Raw genomic sequence first — 27,567 nt, 5'->3', positions numbered from 1 at the left:
ACTGAGGAATCTGAGAGTGCAAACAAATCTAAATATTGAGAAAATTGCCTGTGATGTATGTTGTTAATCAGGGGCACTGTGGCAGGCCATCGGCTCACAAAAATATAAAAAAGTTTTTATATATCTAAGGTAGGAAATGTACAAAATATCTTCATGGAACATGATCTTTACTTAATATCCTAATGATTTATGAGATAAAAGAAAGATCGATAATTTTGACCCATACAATGTATTTTTGTCTTAAAAAAAAAAAATCCTGTGCTACTTTAGACTGGTTTTGTGATCTAGGGTCACATATGTCAACAATCTAGATATAGGTCTATACTGCAGTAACCTACCCAGTCTAGTATTCTAGAGTATTTAAAAAAAGGGATGCTACGGGACCATTTTTTTAAACACTACCAGTACTGTTTTTTTTCTGGTACTCGTCAATGCCAATAACGAAGCCTGTACCTGTATTATTTTTGGAAAGGTATCAATTTTTCAAGCACAACACAATTAAACCAATAAAAATAGAATAGTTCCTTTATTACGAACAACTCTGCCTCAAACACGTCATGAAAAAAGGCATAGTTTTATGTGCTTGTCACATACTTGTAAAGCACAAATTTCAGTCAGTTCTGTCAGATATGTCATGTGAGGTATCGTTATGTGGTATCGGTGTATCTTTAGAAACTCATGTACTGAGTTTCTTTCGGAACTGATACTGTTACTCAGGGGAGGATTTTAGTGATTTGGGGGCTCTAGGATATATCTGATATTAAAACTAAGCTTAATATACACAGATACCACTCACCAATGGGGAAAATTACATTTGGTATTATTGTAAAGCTTTCTTGCTCTTTTTCCGTTGCTGCGCAATGGCGCCTTTCTAACTGCAAGTATCCAGAGAAAGCTCAGCCTACTGACGTCATATGTTCCATAGTAGTCCTGTCGCGGTTAGGAAATTTCCCTTGCGGTAAATATGGCTGGCACAATAGCGCGGTCGACGGTATTACCGCACCCACCCACATTTTTTTAGTGATTTATCATTATTTTAGTGCATTTAAATATTTATTGATCATTTGTTACATTGAAGTATATATATTTTTTTGGTTTTTAAATGACAGAGAGACAGGTTATATATATATATTTTATTGTTAAATGCAGAACAGAACACCATGAACCATGCCTTGAATCTGAAAAACGAAAAAACTAAATAAGCCTATCAAAGAAAAACTGTTTAAATCAAAATACAGCAAATAAAAAGATAATAAATAGGCTATAACTTCACTTGATCATTAACTTTATAAATGAAAGAGAGACGGGTTATAAAATGTTTTTGTCCAATGCTAAATGCCGAACACAGCAATATGCTATAACAATAAAATGCATTCTGAAAAACAAAAGAACTCGAGTATCACATGAGAACAGTGTAAATGAAAATACAGCAAATAAATAATAAAAGCTAAATAAATATGACTTCAGTCACTTGAGCGTCAAGGAATGTGATTTAATCCTGGGTTATCTTGTCCTTGTTTATCGTGCTAGAAAAACTAACATATTAACATTATGTGGTTTCAGGGACGAACGCAGGTGTAACAATTTATTCGGCAGCACTGAAAACTCTTTCTGATGGTGTGCTGGTCGCACAAATACACATTTGCTAGCATCTGAAATCTGCCCTGGTTTTTGCGCCACCAAGGAGAGTGGATTTGCGTTAGAGTCTATTAGCACGTGAGCTCGTTATCTGCGCGAACTCTCCTAGGTACGGACACTGATGAGGAGATTGTCCGTGAGATGAGACCTCAAATTCGACGTACTGTCGCGTGTTACAGGCACCTTTCTTCTGCAAATGTTGCATATCGGCTCTCTAAATTAGCTGGCTCTCCCTTAACATTCGGTTCAAACCCAAAGTATTCCCAAACTGGCGACGTTACATTAGGTTTTGGGACCAGAGCGCCTGCTATTGCGTCCATCTTTAAAAACACCCGATACTAACAGTTGGCGGGACAATGATACACGTAACACTCTTGTATTCATCATTGACTTATTAAACATTCTTTGCAGAATGCAAAGGTGTAAAAAAGAACAGCATACCCTGATGCCATACTCAAAAAAAGGTGGTTGGCGCGGTTTCTGCGGTTGCGTTCCTGCCCCTGCGGTTGGCTTGTCCGTAGCGCGGTAGTACAATACAGCGGTTACCGCGACAGCTCTATTCCATAGTTCGGACCAGCATGGTTTCGGGACCAGTTCGAAACAAAGATCTTGGCACAGCCTCAGGATATTTTTGAGTAGAAAAGCGCAGGCCGGTTCCCAGTTGGGCTCCAGCAAATGCACCAGCTCCGGTGGAAAGGCGGTATTAGAGGAGTAGAACACACACTGGGGTCTTGTAGTCCAATAGTATGAAATCAACTTCAGCACTATTTTACTCAAATGACTATACATTTGAGCCTTTGCAAAAAGAATCCATATTCACAGAGTCCAACACTTTAGATAATCGTTACATTTTCATTGTTGAGTGCAGTAATAATGTCATTGGTGACTGACATTGCAGCAGTTCTAGTACCATATTCTTATCAAAAACCTTATAGAGTTTCATTTAAGATAGTGTTCACTCACAGATAATGCCTTACTGTTCATTTCCTAAATATTAAATTTCTTTAGCTGTAACAAACAGTCTGGAAATAAATTGATGATAATGCAATAAAACCATGACTTATAACCATTTGTAAGTCTCTGAGATGCCAGCAAACTCTGAGTTGTACTTTATAAATGGAAACACTTGGAACAGTAGTAGATCTTCCCTGAAACAATCTTCTAAAATTTAGATGAGAGCACATTAAAGAAACATGTTTGGCGGCGCACAGGTCACTTCTATCGCTCAAGGTCAGTTTTTATGACTCATTCAAAATCCTGCAATAGGAGAGACTGCTTGCAAACTACATATATTTCGTCAATATTCATAGACAGTATGTGGTGGTAAGGTACATGTCAAAAGAAAAGCTGGCTTTTAGACTGTTGTTTGAGACCATTTTTTGGTTTGTGAGTATTATTCAAACAAGATATGTAAAATGCAGTATTTCGGTATCAATTCTATATCAAAAAAAGGAAAAAAACTCTGAATGAAACACAGTTCTTATGGTCTCAGTAGTTCCCTTTCTGTCGGTCTCTCGACGTTGTGTCGAGAACGACAGATGGGGTTCGCCCTTGAGAACCAATCAACTCTGACTACTATAGAAAAGGCCAATGAAATTTGGCGAATGCAATTTGCATGCCGGGCTCCGCCCCCGGAAATCCGGTATAAAAGGAGGCCGGCGTGCAGCATTCACTTACCTTTTGTTCTTCAGAGCCATCGCTCATGAGTACAACTCAGGATTCAATCCTCTACAACTACACGCTGGTGCTACGACGTGTTACAGCGGATCGTCCCTTCCTGCAGCGACCTTCCCCTGGGCGTCTCGGCGGTTCCGGAGGTGTTAGAGATTTTTTCTAAAAGTCCTTTTCAGGACTGACTGAGCATTCTCCAGCACGGCATGTCCCGCTGTTCTCTTGGGTGCGGCACCCTCATCGAGGAGGGGGATGGACACGATCGCTGCATTAGGTGTCTGGGCGTCCAGCTCACTGAAGCAGCGTTCGTTGACACATCTGCCTGCACTGCGGGCAGATTGTCATTCAGAAGTTGCGGTCACGGGTGGCTGTCTTCCTACGGGAACCAGCCACCATTTCGTCTGCTACCCGGGCTGTGACATCTGTGGCTACGGCCCCGATGACCACCCACGTTAGCAGCGTTAGTGATATGGGGAACTCTGCGAACGTAAACCCGCCAGCCAAGTGCTCACGGGCCGATCGCACCCCAATTCGCTCTTCTGAACGTTCCCCAACCGGCGGTGGCATACCGTCCGGATCCTCACGCACACACTCGGAAACGATGTGTGACGTAGATGAGATGTCGCTCGCAGCATCGGAGGGAGACTGGCATCCGACTCTGCCGAATCCAAACTCCACCCCCAGCGGTCGAGTTCAGGAGGAAGCAGAAGTGATGTCATCCGTGCTAACCCGGGGATGCGTGGTTCCCGAGGTCGGTGCGCGGTGCAAACCGCGCCCACCCCGGGTGCCATGTTTTTCCCGGAGGTGCATGAGGAGCTGTGTAAAACTTGGAACGCTCCACTCACGGACCGTTCCAGTGAAACCAGCTCTGGCTCCCTTACTTCCCTCGATGGTGAGGCAGCCAAGGACTGCGTCGAGATCCCCCGGGTGGAACGTCCGCCTGCGGTGCACCTGTGCCGCGGACGGCTACCACCTGGGGGGGATCGACCACTCCTACCGTCCAAAGCACGTAAGACTTCGGCATCACTGGTGTCGAAAGCTTGCGATGTTGCGGTCCAGGCTGCCTCCTCTCTCTATGCCTTGGCCATCCTGCAGGTCCGCCAGGCCAGGGCGTTGAGAGGGCTCCACGAGGGTAAGGCCGACCCGGGTATAATGCAGGATCTCCGTGCCGCCGCTGACAGCGCTCTACGGGCGACTAAGGCGGCGGCACGGGCCCTGGGTCGGACGATGTCCACGGTAGTGGTCCAGGAGAGACACCCCCGGCTATACCTTGTGCAGAAGAGTGACAGCAAGGAAGTCCGCTTTCTTGATGCACTCATCTCGCAGGGTGGGTTGTTGGTAACACCGTCGAGGACTGCGCTCAGCAGTTTTTTGACGGCGAAGCAGACCGTGGCAATTAACCACATTTTTTTCACGCCGCGACTCGGCTGCCTACAGGCTTCCGAGATCTCACGTGACGTCTGCTTCCCTGCAACCCAGAACCCTTTCGACATCGGCTCCGGTTCCTGTGCCCCCACAGGCGGCACCCCGGAAGCAGAGGTCGAGGGGGAAGGGACACTGACGGGAAGACCCCAGGGAGAACAACATCGGGCCCGAACCTTCACAGCCACGGCTCTGATCGGTCGGTACGGGACGACTCCTGCCTCGTCACCAAAGCCGGGCCCTTGTTAGGGCTTGGCGCCCACTTACTCACTGAGTTTTCTGTTCTCCCCGGGTTTACTTGCAGCCGATCGCACACTCCACTGGACTGTGCTCGGCGAACCGACCTCACACCCTGGCGAGGCGTGAGGTCGTACACATATGACAGCCGTCACCACTCTCAAACCGACAGTGCGTGCCGTTGTCCCGCCAGGCAGGTAAGTAGGCAGAGCAAACCTTCCCTCCGGGGACTCCCCACGACATGGTTAGCTCCGCCAGCCGACGAACCACCCCCCGTGGGAATGATGAAGCAGACCGTCCCCTTGGTCACCCTGTCACAGTCCCTGGGAGCTCGAGAGCTGCCCACACTGTCTCGCTGGCTAATGAGGGCAGTCCGTCTTGGTTACTCGATCCAGTTCGCCAGAGACTCACCCAAGTTTCGGTGCATCATCTCTCCCTCTGTCAGAGGCAGGGACGCCTCCGTACTTCGGGTAGAGGTCACCACCCTTCTGGCAAAACAGGCATCGAGTTCGTCCCTCAAAACCAAGATGTTCAGTGGGTCACCACCCGCACTTCATCGTTCCCAAGAAAGACGGCGGGTTGCCCCCAAAGGCTGCGTACCCTGAACAGAGCACCTTCACAAGCTGCCATTCAGGGTGCTCACACAGAGGCGCGTCCTGACATCTATGAGGTGTCAGGATTGGTTCGTGGCAATCGACCTGAAGGACGCTTACTTTCATGTCTCGATCCTCCTCGACACCGGCCGTTCCCACGGTTCGCGTGCGAGAGGCGGGCATATCAGTACAGAGTCCTCCCTTTCGGTCTGTCCCTGACCGCCCTTTCTCCCTGAGAGGAGGAAGGCGAGCGGGTACTAAACTATCTCAGCGACTGGCCTATCTTGGCACACTCGCGAGATCTGTTATGTACACAAAGGGACCTGGTGCTCCGGCACCTAGGTCGATTGGGACTCCAGGTCAACCAAGAGAGGGGCAAGCTCTCCCCAGTGCAGAGCATCCTCTTTCTCGGTATGGAACTCAACTCTGTCACCATGTCGGCGCACCTGTCCGCAGTTGTGCCCAACCAGTGTTGAACTGTCTGAAATGAACATTTTAGGCAGACAGCGGTCCCCCTGAAACAATTCAGAGGCTCCTGGGACACATGGCGTCCTCGCGGGTTAATACCCCTCGAGTTGATGCACATGACACCGCTCCAACACTGGTTTCAGAGTCGAGTTCCGAGGAGAGCGTGGCACACCGGCAGCAGGCGCATGGTGATGCCGCCCTGCTGCCGACGCACCATAACCCCTAGTCTTTATGACTTTTTCGACGGACTCAGGTCCCTCTGAGCAGGTTATGAGGCAGGTCGTGGTGACGACTGAAGTCTCCCTGCAGGGGTGCGGTGTAGTGTGCAACGGGCACGCAGGTGGGGTGTTGGACGAACCCCCGCCTGCGCTGGCATATCAATTGCCAAGAGTTGTGGGCTATGCTACTTGCACTGAGCAGGCTACGGCCTCTCGTGCGAGACATGCACGTGCTGTTCCGAGGACAGCACTACAGCTGTAGCGAATACAGATCGTCAGGGTGGCGTTCGCACACAGCAGCTAAACACAACTTGCTCGATGCCTCCTCCGGTGGAGTCAACAGGTGACTCGTTCCCTGCAGGCCACACACCCCGGGCAAACTGAACTAGACAGCCGACGTGCTTTCTCGCCAGTTTATGCCTCGTGGAGAGTGGCGACTCCACCCCCGTGCAGTCCAGCTCATTTGGAGGCTGTTCGGGTAGGCCCAGGTAAAACCTGTTCACCTCCCGTAACACCACCATTTGCCCGCTTGATAGTCCCTGCCCTCGGCACGGATATCCTTGCGCACAGCTGGCCGCGGGATGGGCGGAAGCACACCTTCCCCCCCCCAGGAGCCTTCTTGTACAGACTCTGTGCAAGGTCAGGGAGCAGGAGCACCAAGTGTTATTGGTTACACCACACCGGTCTAACCGCACTTGGCCTCAGAGCCGATGCTCTGGACAGCGACTCCCCCTGAACCATTCCCCTGACAGAGGACCTGCTCTCTCAGGGAAAGGACACGTTCTGGCATCCCAGATCAGACCTCTGGAACACCCATGTCTGATCTCTAGACGGGACGAGAAGATCCTAAGATGGCTACTCCCCCTATACGGCTGAGACCATCACCCAGGCTAGGGCCCCATCTACTAGGCGGTTACACGCCTCTAGACGGTGCCTCTTCTCGTCCTGGTGTCTTTCTCAACGAGAAAGACCCACTGAGGTGCTTGATCAGGATTGTGTTCCCCTTCTCACGAGACTGGAGACTAACATCTCCCTTCCACACTGAAAGTGTATGTAGTCGCTATTGCCACTCATCACGACTCAGTCGGTGGAAAGTTTCTAGGGCAACACGACCTGGTCACCAGGTTCCTAAGCAGCGAGAGGGCGGAATCCGCCTCATCTCCGCTCCATACCCTCTTGGGACCCTAAGTGGTCCTGGGGAGCCTCAGGGCCCCCCAAAGAGCTCCTCGGAGGTTCCGATCTTCCTCATAGAGTAAGACGGCCCTCCTGACGGCGCTCACTTCCTTCAAGAGGGTAGGGGACCACCGAGCATCCTCCGTGTCCCTGGATTGCCTTAAACTCGGCCCTGGAAACTCTCACGTTATCTTGAGACCCAGGCCCGGATGCGTGCCCAAGAAGTTCCCACTACTCCCTCCGGGGCCAAGTGGTGAACTTGCAGGCGCTCCCCATAGGGGAGGAAGACCCAACCCGATTAGTGTTGTGTCCAGTACGTACTGGACCTCACGCAGAGCTCTGAAGCTCTGACCAGCTCCGTGTCTGTTGGAGGACAGCAGAAGGGGAAGGCTGTCTCCAAACAGAGGCTGGCGCACTGGGTTGTGGACGCCGTTACGACGGCATTCCGATCTCAGAATCTCCCATGCCCATTGGCAGTGAGGGCTCACTCCTCACGGAGTTTAGCCACTTCCTGGACACTGGCAGAAGCGCCTCTCTAGCAGACATCTGTAGAGCTGCGGGTTGGGCTACGCCCAAACACCTTCGCAAGGGTTAACAACCTTCGCGTAAACCCGGTGTCAGCCCACGTCCTGCGTGGCGACATGTAGGACTGGCATCCGGGGGGGCGTATGCCTGCGAAAGCACCTTTCCACCCTCTAACAGGTTGGGTCAGTGTGCTATTTACCTTTTCTTCTTACCCGAACACATCGCTAAGAAACTGGTACCTCACCAGCCTCCCTTCTTACCCAGACACTGGTTAAGAATAGATTCCATCCATCACCAAACAAGCACCCCCTGGGGGCTGGCTGGGCAGAGCAGCCTTCCCCCTTAGGCCGGGATACCATGTGAGCTATCACAGATAGCTCTAACCGGACCTAGTGCTACCGGACGTCTGTAACACCCCCTCCGTGGGCTGTTCCGTCTGATGTATCCTCATGAGAATGGTTCCCACTCCTGGTAACCCATGAGCTTCCCCAGGTGGGCCTCCACCTCGCGGTTAACTACTCAGTCCGCACGTTCCATGCCTTCTCCTCCAAGGACGAGACCATACCTATATCCACCATATTCCTCCCCACGGGTAGGAGGTGGCCTCTGTAGCGCTTCTCTGATTAAGAGTCGCGCTTACCCGGTGTAAACTGATCTGGACGGCCTCTCGCCTATAGAGAGCTAAGGCCCCGTCCGTTAAAGTTACCGGTCAGGGCTGTACCCATCTTTCTCCAAGAAAGCTCTGGAACCCCCCGACCACCACACTGGAAGGTTACAGTCTCACGAAAGCTTCGAGATGACACGCCCAGGCTTGTTACCGTCGCTTCGCTAGAGATTGTGACGCGATACAGCGTTGTGGCGTTTTCCATAGGCAACCCCATCTGTCGTTCTCGACACAACGTCGAGAGACCGACAGAAAGGGAACGTCTTGGTTACGTATGTAACCTCAGTTCCCTGATGGAGGGAACGAGACGTTGTGTCCCTTATGCCACGAACACGTATCGTATTCTGCTGCAGTTTGAGAGGTCTCAGGCTCTTCAGAACAAAAGGTAAGTGAATGCTGCACGCCGGCCTCCTTTTATACCGGATTTCCGGGGGCGGAGCCCGGCATGAAAATTGCATTCGCCAAATTTCATTGGCCTTTTCTATAGTAGTCAGAGTTGATTGGTTCTCAAGGGCGAACCCCATCTGTCGTTCTCGACACAACGTCTCGTTCCCTCCATCAGGGAACTGAGGTTACATACGTAACCAAGACGTTTCATCTTGGTTTTATACTTTGGAGTTCATTATTCTTGCTATGGAGAAAGTTTGGCTCATGAATAATAATAAGGTTCGGTGAGGCCCAGTAGTCCTTTGGATTTGCCAAAATATCAAGAGAGCTGGCTTATGAATATAAATTTCTCTATGTGACGGCCCGGGTGCCTCAGAAAGCCTACTTGAGTGATCAGTATGACCTTTTTAATATTAATAAGTAAAGACACAGCCGGATCAGTAAATTTGAACTTGAGATGTTTAAAAGCATCAGGAGCTACACACAGAAGTACTTTGGCGTTGGTACACATGCAAGCTCTTTGATTAATGGGCGGTTTAAAACATTATCATCAGGATGAGATTCTGTTATGTTGAGGTCAGATTGTGTCTGTATTGTAGTTGTCGTTGCTGTGTGTTGTTGTCTGCTTAGGATTGCTAGCTGTGGGATTGAAGGAATCTCTGTAAAGCTGAAATGTGCTTCAGAAATAAAACTCAATCGATCGGTTTTGAGCGCATATGAGTCATTGACCGCAGCGCATCTGTGGAAGATTGCAGAGCCACTATTGTTCCTTACAGGACACGTATAACACCGCAAGATGTCTGCACATTTGCATTTGTCTCCTCAGAAGACTTTATGCGACTGGTTGTTACGCAGAGCTTTCTAGACTTTTGGTTGTTATTCTGCAGGAAGGTCGTCTTATCCGAGAAAGCACCTTTCTGCTAATCTTTTTTTTTTAATCCCTTCACTTTCTCACCTGCATTAAGTTTAATTGAGTTTGCTGGTGGTGGAAACTGCACATCCATGCCCATCTTCAGAGGAGGTTTACGGAAACGAATACATTTTATCTTCACTTGTTTATGTTTTACTTGATCTATTGTTATTCAGTTATGTTTGTCTGTGCCATAATGTTTTCTAGTTAAATGAGGAAACTGTTATGACATATGGTTTTGCGTTGACATTTCTTTTTAAAATGTTATAATGCATTATTTATAATGAGTAATCAAAACAAGAGGGAAAGAACATAAGCTGTGTCTGAAAGAGCATACTGTGACAGTACGAACTGAATTTGAATGAGTACCTACCTATTGACCATTAAAACAATACGTTCTATATGGTATGAGTAGTATTAATACATTTCGGACAGACTGCATCTGCAAATTGTTATCCGTATGCTTTTTGACCTATGAAATATTAAAGGAGTAGATTACTTCAAAATTTGCCCCCATTGACTTTCCATATTCATTTTTATTTCTACTATGGAAAGTCCATCCATCCATCTTCTTTCGCTTCATCCTGGGCCGGGTCGCGGGGGCAGCAGACCACCACCCCGGTCTGCTAGTCCAAAAGCACTGTCTCCAACCGCCACGCGGTGCTGCAGAGGCGTGTCAGCGAAGACAGCCCCACAACATCCAGAGACTTGAGGTACTCAGGGCGTATCTCATCCACCCCCAGTGCCCTGCCACCGAGGAGTTTCTTGACTACCTAGGTGACTTCAGCCCGGGTGATGGACGAGTCCGCCTCCGAGCCCTCAGCCTCTGCTTCCTCAATGGAAAGTCAATGGGGCAAATTTAGAATTTAACTACTTTAACAACAACCTGCACGTAAGCCTTGGTAAAAACATAATTTAGTCACCAGACATTGATTTAATGCTTTGAACACACATTCCGAAATGTTTCGTATGCATTTTTTTCGTATTTGGCGCTCGTTTGTATGGTGTCTCTGAAATGTCAAAATGCCTCTCAAAATGCTTTGAATCCTGTCCGAATCTTTTTATGATGGACGAAAATATTGGAGGCAGTGTATGTTGTGATTTTTTTATATTTTTTTACATTCCGAAATTTCGGATGCAAATTTCAGACTCAGTGTGCAATGACCTTTACATTCAAAAATGGTTATTTGTATATTCGCTATTTTTATTTTATTTACTTTGATAAAAAAATGAAATCCTGCACAGTATCAGTGCTAGTAAAATATACATTTAATTGATATCACAACGATTCGGTCTCATGACCTTCAACAGGCATATACAAACATGTGTGAATACAAGTTCCAATAAGAAGAGTAATAACACCAAACACTACAAGAGTTTGTCAATTGCTAATCACATTCCATACGTACGTCATTAGAGATACTCACTCATGTAAGTTACAAATCACATCAAAGCAGCGTTGCACAATAACCTCAATTCTTCAAAGAAAATCACTAGAATAACATTATACCATCCTTACATCACGAAAAACCCACACAATATTATAACATCACATTAAATAATGCTTCGTCATTCATGCCCATCAGTGATTAAGTTTAAATGGTGAAGATCCAAAACAAGTCACTTCTGTATTTTATTAACTTTGAAATTTAACCATTGCTCAGCTCCCGTGTTATCGTGGTATAGAGTAGTGTCCACTCACAAATCTCGACGGAAGCAGTTGGCCATCCGGGTATTTCTCATCCATTGTTTTGTGCACACTGAGGTTTCCGACATACTATTGACTCGTACTTCATTTCACCTACTATATAGTATTGAAGTAGTCAGTTTTTTAAATAGGGATTGTCTTTCTAAATTGTCTCGCCAAAATGAAATGGAAAAGATTTGTGGTTAAAATTGTAAATGTATTCATTGTAAATTAATTAACATTTTTAAGGTAACCGATTTAGAGTTGTTTTTAGTTCTAAGCTTAAATCATCGCGTGAGGGGGAAATATGTTATAGGTGAATTTATGGTAGTTCAATCATCTTTAATTGTAATAAAACTAAATATAACACATATAATAAATAAGATTTTTAAATGTTTTTATTGATTGTAGATGTACCAATCAAACAGTCCATCAGTGTTTTAATAGATAGGTATTGGTGTGAATAATGTGGATTTGCTAAATGTGTAGTAAAAAACAAATGTTATTATTGAATATTGTAACATAAACAACGACAAAAAATTCAAAACTTTACTGTTTATTTGTGATTAATTTACATTTGTGTTGTTCTTTGTGTGTGTCAGCATCGAGGCAGCGGTCGCAGCGTTCACTCAAGCTCGGCCCCCGGGCATCTATAAAGGTGAGTATCTTAAGGAGCTCTTCCGGCGTTACGGTGATGTGGAGGACGCCCCGCCCCCTCCCGCCCTTCCCGAGTGGTGCTTTGAAGATGATGATGAGGAGGTGGATGATGATGGGAATCCGGTCGCTCAGGCTTCTGAACCCAGCTCCTCTCACTCCAGTCACTTCAAGAAGAAGAAAGAACGACTCAAACTGGCACGTATCGTCACGTCCGGCTGGTTATTCTTACATCTGATTTGACTCTATAGAGATTCCTGCTTAAGTGAAGAAATAATGTCGAGAAAATTGCATCAGAAAATAATTTCAATTCATTCAGTGGAAAAGATGTTTATACTCTAATCTGTCTAAATCACATTCTGAGCAAGACGTATTATTTCACAATATTTAAGAGCGAGTTGAAATGTAATTTATTGAAATAACTTCACACCGTCAGTGTTGTTAAGTGGTTGCTTGACGACAGTCTCATGTTAGCAGGTGCAATGTTATTATTGTATTGAAACATTACATAAACAGTGTGAAAGCTGATTTTAAACATGAATTTTTAGTTTTGACCGCGTTCGCCGACGCCCACTTCTATTGATAAATGTACTAACATCAACATTGAATTGTAACATTTTACCTTTTTTTCGTATGCTAAAAATAATTTCTGTTGAAATCTTATGCCGGCTCGAGGGTGAGATTCCTCCTACATTTGCTTCAAAGTATCATGGTAGCAAATGATTCCCCGTAACTCGCTGCAGGGTAAAAGCGCGATACAAACACATTATTTTGAAGATGTCTTGACAGCCAATCACACACACATGTGAATGTATGTAACCTGCAGTATCTCTCTCTGTATTCTACTGTCTCTTCATCCAGAATGTTAGGGGTAAGGATGTGACAGGCGGTCGCGAGCGCTTATGTTGTTTGTTTATTGTGTGTTTCAGGGGGCTGTGTTTTTGGAGGGGGTGTCTGTCAAAAGTGTCACTCAAGTTACGACGCAGCCCAAGCTCAGCGAGATTCAGCGCAAATGCCAGCAGTTTTCCGAGTGGGACAAGTGAGTGCGTTTGTGTGTGTGCGGACCCCGTCCCCGTTCCTTCACCTCCTGATGTGTAAAATCACCATTCCTGTAAATGTCAAGAGATTTTGAATGTCACACTTTCCACGTAAAAGACTCGCAACACAGCCTGAGGATCAGTGACAGCGTAGGTTTAACCCTCGCCTAGTGTCACATTATACCGTGTTTGACAATCATTTGGAGACTTGGACGTGGCACTAGTGTTTTGTCCCTTATGATGGAAAGTGTGACGTGAGATATGATGCCGATGAAAACAGCTGCTGTATTTCCTGAGGAGCGCAGATGAATTTTCCAGCCTGTCATTTTGTGGGGTGTAATTGCATTATGTTTGTTTGTGTGATCTTGTTGGTCAGATCTGGGTTTCCCGGCGCTCAGCCTGTATCGATGGACCGCAGGAACATTCGGCTGTTGGAACAGAACGTGTATAAGGTCACCTGGAAGGCGGACGGCACACGGTGAGTACAACGACAAAACTCGAAGTGTCAAAAACATCACGACTTGGCTACCAAACGTACTACAGCTCATGTTATGTGTATATGGGCTTCTGTTCTGTAGGAAGAGAGCTTGTGCTTTAGGGTCAAACACATTCTTGGTTTAAATGTCTGTCTTTAAAATGTACAGATGTAAACAAAATGGGCCTCGATCTTTCAAAATAGCGCAGAAATCACCCTACCACAGTTCACGTGTGATCATGAAACATGCCTATAACACAAATCCCATGGTACGAGTGATCGGACATTGATATATATGGTATTTTTGTCAGTTAAATATCATGCCCCTATTAATTCACGGTTTAGAAGCCTCCCCCCTAGAGTTTACGACAGAGAACCCGCATAAGAGGAGTCCAACCAGCTTGTGTTACTTGGCAGTTATATGTTGATTTTAATATATTTTTGGCCTTTTTTATACTTTTTTTTTGCCAGACAGTACAATGTAAAAGGACTGGTAATGATAGGACTAGGGTTTCAGTGCTGAAAACACAAAATAAACAAAAACAAAGAATTTGGCTGATAGTATAGAGATGCACTGATATATCGGCCAATAATCGGTATCGGCCAATATATCCCGAAAATGTTATGATATGTCACCAGTTTGATGTTTAATATTAACATTCAGGAAGTTAAGAAATATTCAGTTCATCTTCACAATTGCTATCAGCAGATATCACTCTGAATAATTGGCCACTGGTGGAGAAATGTAGTATCTGTGCATCTCTGATTATTATTTTTTGTTTTAAGTAGATATTGTGATAAAATTATTATCAATGCCATGACATCCTGAGTAAATAGTACGAGGGAATTTTTATTTTTCAACTTCTTAAAAATGAACAAATGCTTTGGCCGTCTTTGTGTTATAAACATTCGAGCTACGTTAAGATGTTTTATGTGGGTAAAGCGAGAAGGACCGTACACCACATACTCTTTAAATGAACAGGACTCTGGTGTGATGTTGGAGTCATAGGGGGCGGTTTAATGATGGCACAGGTCACCTCATCTCCGTCTGTCTGCTGTAATGATTCTCTCTTAACTCCTGCTGCTCGTGTGCTCGAACGGCATCAGATGTCCTCCTCAACATCATTAAATGTGAGAAACTCCACACACGGTGCTTCAAACCCTGAATGAGTCAAACCCATCTGAATGGAACTGAACATGCTGGACTCTTTGATGGAAAGATGCTTGATTCTGTGGTTGTAATATGAGCGTTTTCTGCTGATGTCTTTAACATGAAATGTGTTCTGACAAGCTTACTATCCTGCGCGGTGTCCGCTCATGGCTCATAGAGATCAGCATGTGTCCATGATACTTCATAATGACCAGACAAGAGAAATAGAATGTTTGCTACGCACTAAAATGTATATACATTTCCATAACCTAAACAATATATACTTTCAGTTAATAGAAGTATAAGTAGGTGAATTACGACACTGCATGAAAGTTCTCAGTGTTAGCAGTGTCTGTTAGCAATTTATTTACAGCACTCGTGGTTTTAAAAATTACAGCACGGGACTCAAGGGTTTCGATCACGTGCTCACATTACAGAAATTGCTGTTTCAACTTGCTACAGTAAACAAGCGCGTGTTTATATTAAAAACAATGTTCTCAGTGCAATGAAATGAACACATTCTCTGTGAGTTGCCTTTTACCATCTCTTTCATTCACACGCTCGCCCTGCCTCGTTATTTCTCACTTATTACTTCACAGAACATCACAGTGCAAATTTAATAGTAGTGTCGGTTTGGAATTAGTAACGGAGGTTTGGTTGTCTGAATACTGGGCTTGAGATTGTGGCAGGAGAAAGTAGTTCCCCATTTCCTTTAAAAACCAGAGGGTTTTAATGACACTCCGATGTAGTTTTGCTTAATCTACACACTTGTGTTGTATAAATGCAATATCGCTCACGTAGTCGTGTGAAAGTGTGGCTGTGATTGTCTCCTGTACTCGACCTGCGGCCGCTTGCCTCTGGACTAATCACAGCCATTCTGATATAAGAGCCCTATCACGCTCCTACTCCAGCCATATTGCATTAATAACTCTTTTGTTGTCTGTAAAAAGGCATCCCTTCTTCACAGGTCGGGTATTATTGCTTCTGGTTTGTACATTTTAATTTGCAGAAATTCTACAAAGTATATTGTCTCAAAAATATGCGTTCTTTTTGGCCACATCCACAATGCTTTATAGCTATAATTTATATTTCAGGATTTGACTAAAACTGTCACATCCATTACGCTGAAATTGGCCTTTTATTTAATTTATAGTATATAGTACGCTATAAACTACTTTATAATTTACTGTAGACACTATGTTGGTTATGTTTAGGGTCATTTAACTTGATTCTAAAATTGTATTAGTCTGAAGGTGTGTCTGAATTTTTGAAAATAGTTTTGTGGACAAAAGTATTGTGCAATTGTATTTATGAACAGTGTTTTTCAATTTGCTGACTTGGACTGAATAATGATGAAAAATAGAGTAATAGAGTATGTTTAAAATCATCTCAGTGTGAGACTTCATGACGCTTCTTAACATAACCGAATACATTTGACAAAAGTTGTCAATTTCGTGGTGGCTTTATTAAGTTTACCATTGTTTTAAAATGTTAAGTAAAGAACAACCATCACAGATATCCATCTGATGTCACATTACAGTGTTTCTGATCAAGATGTTTTCTCTGTAGGCGGCTCTCTAGGTGGTTGGAAAGATAATAAATCTCTTAATTCTCCTTAATCTTGTCTTCATCATTTTGGGAGCAAATTTTTTGTCAGAAAATAACAGAAAGGCCCTAAAGGGAATTTCACTATCCTGAAATAGAATTATGCTCATTATCACAATTATTTCTCATGATTTTTCTGGAGGAAGTGAACAGCGGTCACAGTCGACTCAGCGCTGTGTTGTTGTGAATCACTTCCTGCAGTGGACATGCTGCTGGGATTTATTCTTCTTCGTCTGTCTTAGTTTCTGATCAGAAGTTGACAGAAAAAAGTGTGAAGACTTGCTTTCAGGAAGGAAAATTCACCAGAAAATATATTTTTTCTCTCACACTCGTGCCTGCCGAGATGCACATGACCTTTTTCTTCAGCTAAATACAATAAATTATATTTTATAGTAAAAAAACACTTGCGTGTCTTATCATATCATATAAAAACAATGCAATACTTAAATAAAAAGACTGTTTGATATTATTTATAGAAAAAGAGGGTTTTATAAATATATTTTTTTTTTTTTTTTTACAATTTTTACATACTTTTTCCTTATTTGGTTTCAATGCCAGAAGTATTCAGCTATTTTAAATTTACACACACAATGTTAAAAAAATGAAACTTTGAATATTGTAAATTTTGAAACAACAAAAACATCATTATTAATAGGTTATGTTTTGGAAATAAATCTGAAATTATTAGAATTTCAGTTTTGTTTAAAAAATGTTGTTTAAAATGTTTTTAATTTATTTTAAAAATGTTGTCATTGTATTGTGAATCTGGTATTGTGTGTTGTTTTGATTAATGAGCCGTGTATCGTTTTATCCCTTAATGCAATGGATAACTACAGTACACAGTGTCCTGTTGCACGTATCCATACATTAGCACATGTTATAGCAGTCTTCTTGTAGCCACATCTGAGCTGAATGATAACAGTCTGTCTCTGTGCCATCTCTTGTGTTTCCACAGGTACATGATGTTGATCGATGGAAAGAATGAGGTGTATATGATTGACAGAGACAATTCGGTCTTCCACATAGCCAACCTTGAGTTTCCCTTCCGGAAGGATCTGCGCGTTCACCTTTCCAACACACTTTTAGACGGGGTGAGTTATTGAACGTCTGGTGATCTGCTTATTCAGTTAGTGCTGCGCTTTTCCAAAACCGTAGATGTAAATAATAGATATATGTTGACACCTTGAGTTCAGGTGTCTTGCTATATGTTGTGATGAAGAGCATCTGATGATTTGAGAAAGTTTCTTTGTGGAAGAAAGAACGGCTATATCTCTTGAAAATATGAAGCCATCAAGTCATTATTTAGGCAGACTGTCAATCAAGAAGTTGCAGATTTATATCAAAATTAATTAACAATGTAAAATCGATTCATATTTATGCATTCGTGAAGAAAATCTGTAATGGTTTTCTGTCTGTGATTTATCAAACCCACACACTTATAGATAAAGTTGTTAAGTACATTGTAAACATTTCCCTTAAAGAATCTTATAACATGTGCAATTTTCTGTTTTTTTTTAGGTGCAAATAAAAAAAATGTGTTTTACAAAACTTTATTACGGAGCCGTTGAAGGGACATTGGTGAAAAAAAAACCTTTCTGGTGCGCACGAGTTAGTGTGTGCCTGTTATGCATAAAAAGGCCTTTAGATGGCACCAGTTTAAATGAAATGTAGATTAATTAGAAATTAATAGGTGCGTCTATGCAGTTGGGAGGGGATATTTTAAAACGTTTGATGTAAAACATGCACAACGTATATTAATGCATGAAGGCAGTAACTTTTAAAAGATAGATCTAATTGATCTACATTTCATTTAAACTGGTGCCATCTAAAGGCCTTTCTATGCATAACAGGCACACACTAACTCGTGCACACGCAAAAAGTTTCTCGTGCGCACGAGAAAGTATTCTGGGGTTTTTTTCTGCCAATTTCCCTTCAACGGCTCCGTACTTTTGTTACGCCAGTGAAACTTTCTTTGATTCACGTGTGTCTTTGGTTGAGTTTTAAAGCCAGTTCTATTATTTTTACACCGTTGCATCTTCACAGTCATACATATGTTATTGCATTGCACCTCTTTGGATTTTATAAATGCATGTTCTTCTGCCTCATTTTTCTCGTGATTTAAATTTCCAGGAGATGATCGTGGACAAAGTCAACGGTCACCCCGTCCCGCGTTATCTCATCTACGACATCATTAAATTTAGCGTGAGTACAGCGGTCACGCACTCAACTCATCTCCGTAATGTGACGTTTTTCTGTGTAAAATGTAGAACCCCTGACCTGACCGGGAAGGCTGACGGCTGGTGAAATGTGCAGGATTGTGTGTTTGACAGATGGCTGGAGTGCAGGGTTTGAATTATAAGAGAACTTGGTAATATCATCTGTAAAAGAAAGTCATTTCAGAAGCAGAACTACTTCATATATTCTGCTGCTAGATTATGAAGGCTAGTGTTGATTTCTTTGGAATTACACCTTGAATGTGTATGAAAAAAGGTAAATCGGGTCATTCTAGATTACGTGTTGACTTGATTTCCTTCACTTGAGTAATGAAACGCTCAGATCTCTGTGATATCTCATAACTTCTGGATGAATTGTGAAAGTCTCCAGCAGTATTTTCTGCTCTAGAGATCTTTAATTCTTGTAATCTTGCGGTACACCATCTGCGTTTGGTTGGTTCATTCGTCAACGTGTCAGATGATCGCTTTCATTAAAAGATTAATATTCAAATAGTTATATTACAGACTAATGCTATATGTCATCAAATCTGAAACCATCAAGCTTTGCCACACATGTGATTTATTAGACAGATTATCCATCTCGAAGGTGCAGATTTATTTACAGCTTAAAATGGATTTAAATGCATGCGTTCGTGAATTATTTATACCCATACTGATGTAGGAATTTCAAGAATCACAACTCTGGAATGGTTTCCATCTCTGTTTATTGAACACATGCTCATATAGCTGACGTTCTTATTTTTGATGTTATTTCTTATTTACTTATTACTTACAATAAAGGAGGATATTAATTTATCATTTAGATGAGAGCACAACTCTCCAGAATCATAGTGCTGACTTCTGTCCAGCTCAAAATGTGAAAATCGAGTTTTCTTTAGTGTCTATTAAAGGGGTCATATGGCGTGAACACGTGTTTTTCTGTGTTATAAGATGCCCATGTATTAGTAAATTTAGCAAAAATTGAAGTGTGGGAACAAAAGATGCATTGTATCTAAAAGCGAATGCTCACTTAGACCTGGCTGAAACATCTCTTGTAACCACAGCCCCACAAATCTAGGTCAGGTGGTGGTCGGATTTGACAAAGACCTCAACAATATATTTGCAAGTAAGATGGGCGTACCTGTCAGTACAATTGAAGGGGAACAAGATGTTCCAAATATGGTCAGAGGCGTTACATTTCCCTCACACGCTTTTAGTATTCCACCAATCACTATGCACTGGTTAACTGGCCAATCAGAGCACACCTCGCTTTTCAGAGCCATGAGCTTTGTTAAAAATCAGGGGTGGGACAAAGAGGAGATACAGACATGCACAGTATGTGGAAAATACAGCATTTTTTAACCTTAAATGGTGTTTACACATTGCATTACATTTTAAACAAACCATAATATTAATTTTAGCCATGTCATATCACCCCTTTAAAGGGAAAGTTCACCCAAAAGGAAAATGATGTTATCATTGTATGAACACAAAACCAATGCAAGTGGATGACTGCTTTGGATGCCACCACAACGTTTTTGTCAAGGAAAGTCATACAGGTTTGACATGACAAGAGGGTGAATAAATGATGACCGACTGTTCATTGTTGGGTGAACTATCACATAGTTAATACACAAGAATACTCGGTGTAGTAGTTTAAAGAGTTAACCTTGTATTCTGGGAGCATATGGTTCATCAACAAAGGATTGTCTCATCTCTCTTTTTGTCGTCCAAGACGCCCTGCCGATTCTCTGAACACCCCTGCTGTCATCTGGCCCATGTTCGGTCAGCTTCTGTTGTGTTCACCCCGTTGAGCTTGGCAGTCAATACCTGACGCACTGTTTTCATGTTGACATAGCCAACTCCATTTCCTCCTCTGAGATCATTACATTTCATCTCGGATTATGGATTCATGGTTCTGTTGGCACAGTTTAGCATGTTTTGCATAGGGATGTAATGGAAATGGTTTGGTGTGGAAAACTTTATCAGATGTCATACAGGAGCAATAATATAAAAGGTGCTTAAACCAAGTTACTAGTTACCACAAAAGCCAGAACAATACCTGTTGAGAGAAAGAGAGAGAGAGTTAGTGTTTTTCTTTCATTTGCCTGTCAAGTATTTACAGGAGAGATTAGTGACTTGAATCTGATACGGGCTTTAACCGGTAGCCAGTGGAGAGAGATGAAAAGGGGTGTCACATGGAAGACATGGAGTGCTTCAGCATTCTGAACCAGCTGGAGTGGTTTGATGGGAAGACCAGCAAGGAGAGCATTGCAGTAGTCCAACCTTGATATCACCAGGGCCTGAACATGGAGTTGAGTGCATGCTCGGTGAGATAGGGTCTAATCTTTCTAATGTTGAAAAGGCAAATCGGCATGACCGCGTTATCTTTGAAATGTGATCGTTGAAGGACAGATATCCATCAAAGTGAATCTAATGAATTCGGACAGAATTTATTAAAGTTCACCCAAAATTAAAAATTCTGCAGAAGATATTTTGAAGAACGTTGATAATCAAACATTATCGAACCCTATTGACTTCCATTGAACGGAACACACAAAACCATTGAGACGTTTTTCAAAATACCTTCTTTAGTGTTTTACAACCACACGAGGAGGAATAAATGAAGAGTGAATTGTTATTTTTAGATGAACCTTCCCTTTAAGAATGACTTTGAGTTTTCTTGTGTATTAATTGGGATGCAGATGTTGTGTGTTTTGACAGACTGCTCACAGCCCATCTGCTTTCCGTTTAACAGCAATGGTTTGTGATAACAGCCTAATGTCAAATGCGTGACATGAAAACTGCGAGAGCCGTTCCTCAACTCGCTCATGAGTTTTAGTGAAATTCTATTCTTTAATCTACGATTTGACAAGAAAGAAAAATAGTTTTCAAATCGGATGCATTTGTGAATTTTGCTAAAAACCTTAGGTTAGTTTTGCATTGCTGTGGTATTCTGAGACAACTCTCAAAAGAGTTTTTAGCATGTTCATGATCATGACACGTGAATCGTTTGTTCAGATTCTTGTGTGATGTTTGTAGCACACTAACATGGTGTCCGCGGATCCTTAAATTGTCTTAAAAAGTTGGAAAATTCCATAATGTCAAAATAAGGCCTTAATTAGCATTAAAATGTCTTAATCTGTCTTTCCAAGGATTTAGAAATCCAGTCGAACCGTCACCGTAAAGATTTTATTTTTGTTTTAAATCATGTGCGTCTAATTGTCACGCAGAACAAAATAGGCGGAACCAACTAACAAATAACACGTTCGCTGAATGGACTGGACATTACCACATGAGAAAAGTTAGAGCTTTAGCCATTGGGGTTTGCAAATTTGTTGCTGTGAAATTGGTCTTAAATTTCATTCTGACAGTATTAAAAAGTCTTAAATCTAACTCTCAGAAACCTGCAGATACCCTGACTAAGTTTCTGTCTTTGGATTTTAAATCGGCTAAGATTACAGGACGACTGGGCAGGTTTGAAACAGAGGTTTAGCTTGTACAGTTTACATATATTGTGTAAGAAGAAGGACCTTCATAACTTGAAAATTGAAACTTTTCTTTTTTATTATTTTTTATTGGATAGCCGGTGTAAAGGGACAGTTGAAAATAAAGTGTAAAGTATAAGCCAGACTTCTTTATTACTAGTCGGCTGTCTGTGTACATTCTGAGGATTATGAGAGACTTTAAAGACTCGGCAGACACAAAAACACACACCCAGCGTGTGTCACACTCATTAAACATTGTTGTTATGGTGCTGCTGCAATCCACAATCACTTTATGTTGCTTAAATAGCAAATAATGCAATTCATTAATGTCATTGAACAAAGTAATTTGGGTCACATAAACATATGACGTTGATATTTAGGGAATATTCATTAAATAACAGCAATACTGGCCCTTGTCTTCAGTTTTGCTCCATCACTATTTCCTCAGTATCTTTTCCATGATTAACGGCTGACATGGGATGATAATGTTTTTTAGTTTGAGCTGTTGGGTACAATTTTGAGGGAAAAGTCAGTTTGTTGTCATTTGACTGCATGTAAAGAGTAGTTTTGTTTTTGTTTTGTTTTTAAGTACGAAGCAAACAATTACGTAATTTTTCCGCTAGTACGTTTCTGTTTATTTTACAAACATTTTTGTTAACGCTTAAACCCAACACCATTCAGTGCAAATTTAAAATGCAGGAATAACAACAGTAATAAATAATATGGAAGAATCCTTCATATTATTACAGTGTATTGTTTACATTTTTTTAAGTGTAGCTTTATTTGTATCTATCAGTTTAAATGTTAATTGTAGGTCATTTTTATCACTTTAGTTATATGCCTTTGTAATAATGAACAATCTAACAATTTTAGGACTTCTGCCAATTTCACTTTACTTCTGAGGCAACATTTCTAGTTCATTTAAAGTTTTCATTGATAATAAAAATGATATTTGCTAAATATTTGACTTGATTGCAAAAAACAGAGATGTTTTAATAGCTTCAGTTTTAATCATCTGGAATAACCTTGAAAAGAACAAAGTATCCTGCAATTTTGGGTTTGAAACCCAAATGGCGAGAGAGAGGTGTATAAAACAAAGCGTAATATACTTTCATGCGTGTTTTGAGTTCTGGCTACCAGTGACCTTGAGCAAAACTCAGAAATTCATTGAATGTTTCAAAGTCAAGAATCTTTTAAAGTTTTTACTATTGACTTGTCGTCAGAAGTCCAGGATTGTTTTTTTCCGTACAGTCGTACAGAAGCTTCGGACTGAACAGATGCAGTCTAACATCACTGTCACTCATCTCTTCTATTAGACGGCTAGTGAAGCAGAGATGTGTAGCATCAGCTCCGGCCATGTTTCACCATCTGGCACCTAATCAGGTTAATCTCACGCATGTTTTCATTTCTGCCCTTCAAACAAAACGCGTGTCTTTCACACATCACGCAGAACTGAAAACAGTGGCGGATCCTGTTTGTCTGTCCTTTGAGTCCTCTGGGCATCACACATCATTAGAGCCCCCCACACACGCCGTCCCTGGTGCCAGACCCTATATCCTGTGTAAATCAACATAATTTAGTAAGCTAATATTAGATGACAAAAAATAGTAGCGGGAACTCTGAATGCATGGATGACCTCGCTCATGCTAAAGGCAAAGAGATTCCCGAGAGCCCAAACGGTCGACTCACTGGTTGCTGGTCTCTTGGGTCGTGTGGCCTGGGGCTTTAGAGACCCCGCTGGGCCGGTCCAGTTTTTATTTTTAAATATTAATGCATTGTGCTGGAGGCTGAAAGCTTCCTGTGGGTTCTTACATTTTCATCCTGAGGTGCTTATACGGTATGTGACTTTGGGGCATTGAAGAAAGAAAATCACTCTTTCATACACGGAAGCTGCATTATATAAACTTCATACATTTTCATGTTGGTCACCATGTAGTCAGATTGTCCCTGAAGGTAATGTGGTGTCATTCTCACGAAACCACTGACACATCATGGCAGTAAAAATTTTTATGATAAAACATATAATTCGGCAACACAAAAATGATCATAATAAACATAATTGTATTCTCTACCTTGCACAAAGCATAATTTTACCCAGGGATGCACCAATACCATTTTATAAAGACAGAGTACGAGTACCGATATTTTTTTCTGATACGCACCGATACTTTTAACCGATACCTGTATAATATTCAATTATGTAAATAAACCAGTATTTTACTGGTACATTTTCTTTTACTTTAAGGTCTACTTAAATTTAGGTACAATTTTTTGTTACGTTTTGTTAAGTCAATTTTACTAGCACATTTACTTCAGTTTACTCTAGTAAACAATATACTCTGTGGTCGAATTCAAAAAAATTCAATGGGGGTGATGTGGTAAAATGTGAGTGTATTATTGTAAAAGTACTTTTATTTTGAGGGATCGGCGCATCCTCATGCAGTGAAACGCTGGAGTTGTTACGCTTAACGTTAGCTGTTCAGCGCTAATTTCTTGTTAGGTAGTAATAAATTTGCCAGATTCCGTACCATACCGTGTTGTACAGCAAAGTCTGTTTTTATTCGAGTACGAGTAACGTTCGTTACTTGAGCTCGGGCAGATACCGATCCCTAATTTTAACACGGGATGAATTATGAATGCACTGTATTGTATTTTTGCTGAAATTCTCATTACCGTAACATTTCCGGTTTTGTGTGAGCGCATTATATGTTGCCATTAAACCTCAGTAAAATTAAAACATTCTGAAAAATAAACATAATTGACAGAATATTCATGTATAATAAATATGAAGAAAAGAAAAAGAAGTGTCCATGACTAATGTTCTCATCCTCCATAACATGACTGTTTACACACACACACACACAAATATACACACAAAGATGTTTACATTAAGTTTGATTTTATGTGCAGAAACACATCTGCCAGTACCTTTAAAATGACTGACAGGTTAACAGATTACATGATATTTTTCTACTTAAAATCGTAGTATTCTCTTTTCACGCTGTGTACACAACTTTTTCATTCTCAATACCGACACAGGTAGTTTTCTGCATTCAAACAATGTTACATGTGTAATTTTCTATTCATTATTAATGTCTCATTATGTATGACTAATACAAATTTGCATATTAGAAACTATGAGGATGACTAGTTATTTTTATATATAGACATCTCCCAGAAATTGTGTAGATTTGCAGATAAGTAAGACGACAACTTTCTGTTTTGTTTGCCTTAAGCATCGGGTGTCTGAGACTACTTGTGTTTATAACAGGGCTAAAATTGACCCTTCTTCACCAGTTTAAGTAGATGTTTCTTTAACTAAACGTCTTTGAAATGTGCACGGCAACATCCTGGCGCTTGTAAATGAGTTCTCTCTGTTTGGGGATGAGAGTGTTTTTTCTCCTGATGGTTTGTGAGGGCTCTCGGTGGATTCACCAAATGTTCAGTGTGGCAGCACAACAGACCAGATCACATTTAGTCACAGACGCCGTCATTCTCTGACAGTCTGGAAGGGCGGCCATCAGATTTAACAAAGAAATCTGTTCAGTAACAAACTCATCATGGTAAAGTCAGCAAACATTAAACAGAATATCAAGCTGAAGCACGTGTTCTCAGGATTTGTGCTCAGGTTATGCGTCTCTGCTGCAGATTTTGTCCGGCGTGTGAAGCTCCATGTGTTGCTGGGACATTGAATCAATATTGTAGTGATTTTTGAGGTGTTTAACGCATCTCTCTCTCTTCTCTTTCTGTACAGATACACTTTGCTTGTATTCAGTTGAAAACACTGTTGGATGCTGTATTCTAGTTTGTTATTGTCATACTATGTCATATTCTAAGACAACAGTTCAGCCTGACTAAAGATCATGTGAAAAGATTTACCTTTGCATCCTATGAAGTTAAACACCTTGTTTGCGTAATGTTCCCATTATTCTGTCCATCCCCATATTTCTATAAGCTTCATTACTGCTGTTTGATATGGAATGGTTTCTTAAATATAGATGAGCGTTTGATTCGTCTGCGGCAATATGCACTTGAGAGTTTCCAGCGGGGACTCAGACCGCTGCTTCGGCTGCTCTGCGATAGCAAAACAGAAAATTGGAAAATTGCAAATAAGATGAAGAATTTAAAGTGGCTGCTTTTGGAAAAGGCCTGCTGTTAAATGATATCTCTCTCTACTCCTCTCTGCTTTGACTTTCTTCTCCAATGAACATTTCATCAGGATTTGAACATTACAAGCGCTCATTAATGTGGGTATAATGTGTAAATGACTTTATAAATGTTCTATCGCTCCTACTATTGCTAATTTTTGAGGTTTGTGTTTGATAAAAGCCTATAATTAGGAATTAGGAATAGTTCACCAAAATATGAATCTTTTTAGGTGTTAAATGTCTTTAACTAAACACAAACTATTAATACGTCTTTGAAAATTCAAAACTCACAATTTCTAAGATAATGAACATCAAAGATTGATTTCAGTCCTTAATTTCACTATGATTTCAATCTTTGACATGACATCACTCACTCAATATTACATTTATCCAGGTTATATTTTCACCGAATGTAGTATGATTTTATGTAGAAAACAGTAAATCACAAAAAACAGAAAGCTGGGTTTTCACACACCATGTCAAAAATTCTTCTCAAGAAAAAATACTATTATAGTATTTACCATAGAAAACTGTTGTAAACTGTTGTACAGTATGCTATGGATAATTAGTAATGGTTTTATTATAGTAATTCTGTACACTAAGTAGATTAAAACTGTTTTGTGTGTATTTATTACCGTATGGATAACCAGAGTTTTACTACAAAAACATAGGTAAACTATGATTACTTTAGTAACCATGTTTTTTGTTTTTATTTGTTGTATGATTAATTTTCGTAAGGCTTAGTATAATTACCAAAATTACTTTAGTATTACCTATAGGAAGATTCAAAAAGCACTGTAGTATCTAGGACTTTTACTATAGTTTTACAACAGTAAAAGTGTCAAGATCACATAGATGAACACAAATGTCTTTTGCATATTTCACTTTTTATCCTAAATTATGACACAGAACAACTAATGCACTTCAAACTAGAGATGCACAGATATATCAGCCAATAATTGATATCGATTGTTCACACTCGACTATCAGCCAATGATCAGGGCCGATATCCTGTCAATTTATTATTATATGCTGTTTGATAATACTGGTCATTATATGAATTAGTAACATTCAGAGAGTTAAGAAATATTCATTAAATCAACAGGTATGGGCAGCTGTTTGTATCAATGGATTTTTAGTATCAGTGCATCTCTACTTTTCACCATTTAGTGACTCTTGCAAACATTTAGCAAAGCCCTGACAA

The 27,567-nt window shown here is 41.5% G+C and overlaps 1 protein-coding gene across 1 annotated transcript in view; it reads left to right on the top strand.

Annotated features, from left to right (window-relative positions):
* Nucleotides 1–27,567, top strand: part of rngtt (RNA guanylyltransferase and 5'-phosphatase) — a 90,402-nt gene that overhangs the window by 10,469 nt on the left and 52,366 nt on the right. Inside the window, exons 6-10 of the mRNA XM_056763602.1 lie at nucleotides 12,196–12,445; nucleotides 13,177–13,286; nucleotides 13,661–13,762; nucleotides 17,470–17,605; nucleotides 18,645–18,716. Coding sequence (XP_056619580.1) covers nucleotides 12,196–12,445; nucleotides 13,177–13,286; nucleotides 13,661–13,762; nucleotides 17,470–17,605; nucleotides 18,645–18,716 — 670 coding nt within the window. The remainder of the gene's footprint in view (nucleotides 1–12,195; nucleotides 12,446–13,176; nucleotides 13,287–13,660; nucleotides 13,763–17,469; nucleotides 17,606–18,644; nucleotides 18,717–27,567) is intronic.

The sequence above is a fragment of the Triplophysa dalaica genome, chromosome 13, assembly GCF_015846415.1.
Source record: "Triplophysa dalaica isolate WHDGS20190420 chromosome 13, ASM1584641v1, whole genome shotgun sequence".
Classification (NCBI taxonomy): Eukaryota; Metazoa; Chordata; class Actinopteri; order Cypriniformes; family Nemacheilidae; genus Triplophysa; species Triplophysa dalaica.
The sequence above is the reverse complement of the archived record's forward strand: the minus strand, read 5'-3'. Positions and strand labels throughout refer to the sequence as shown.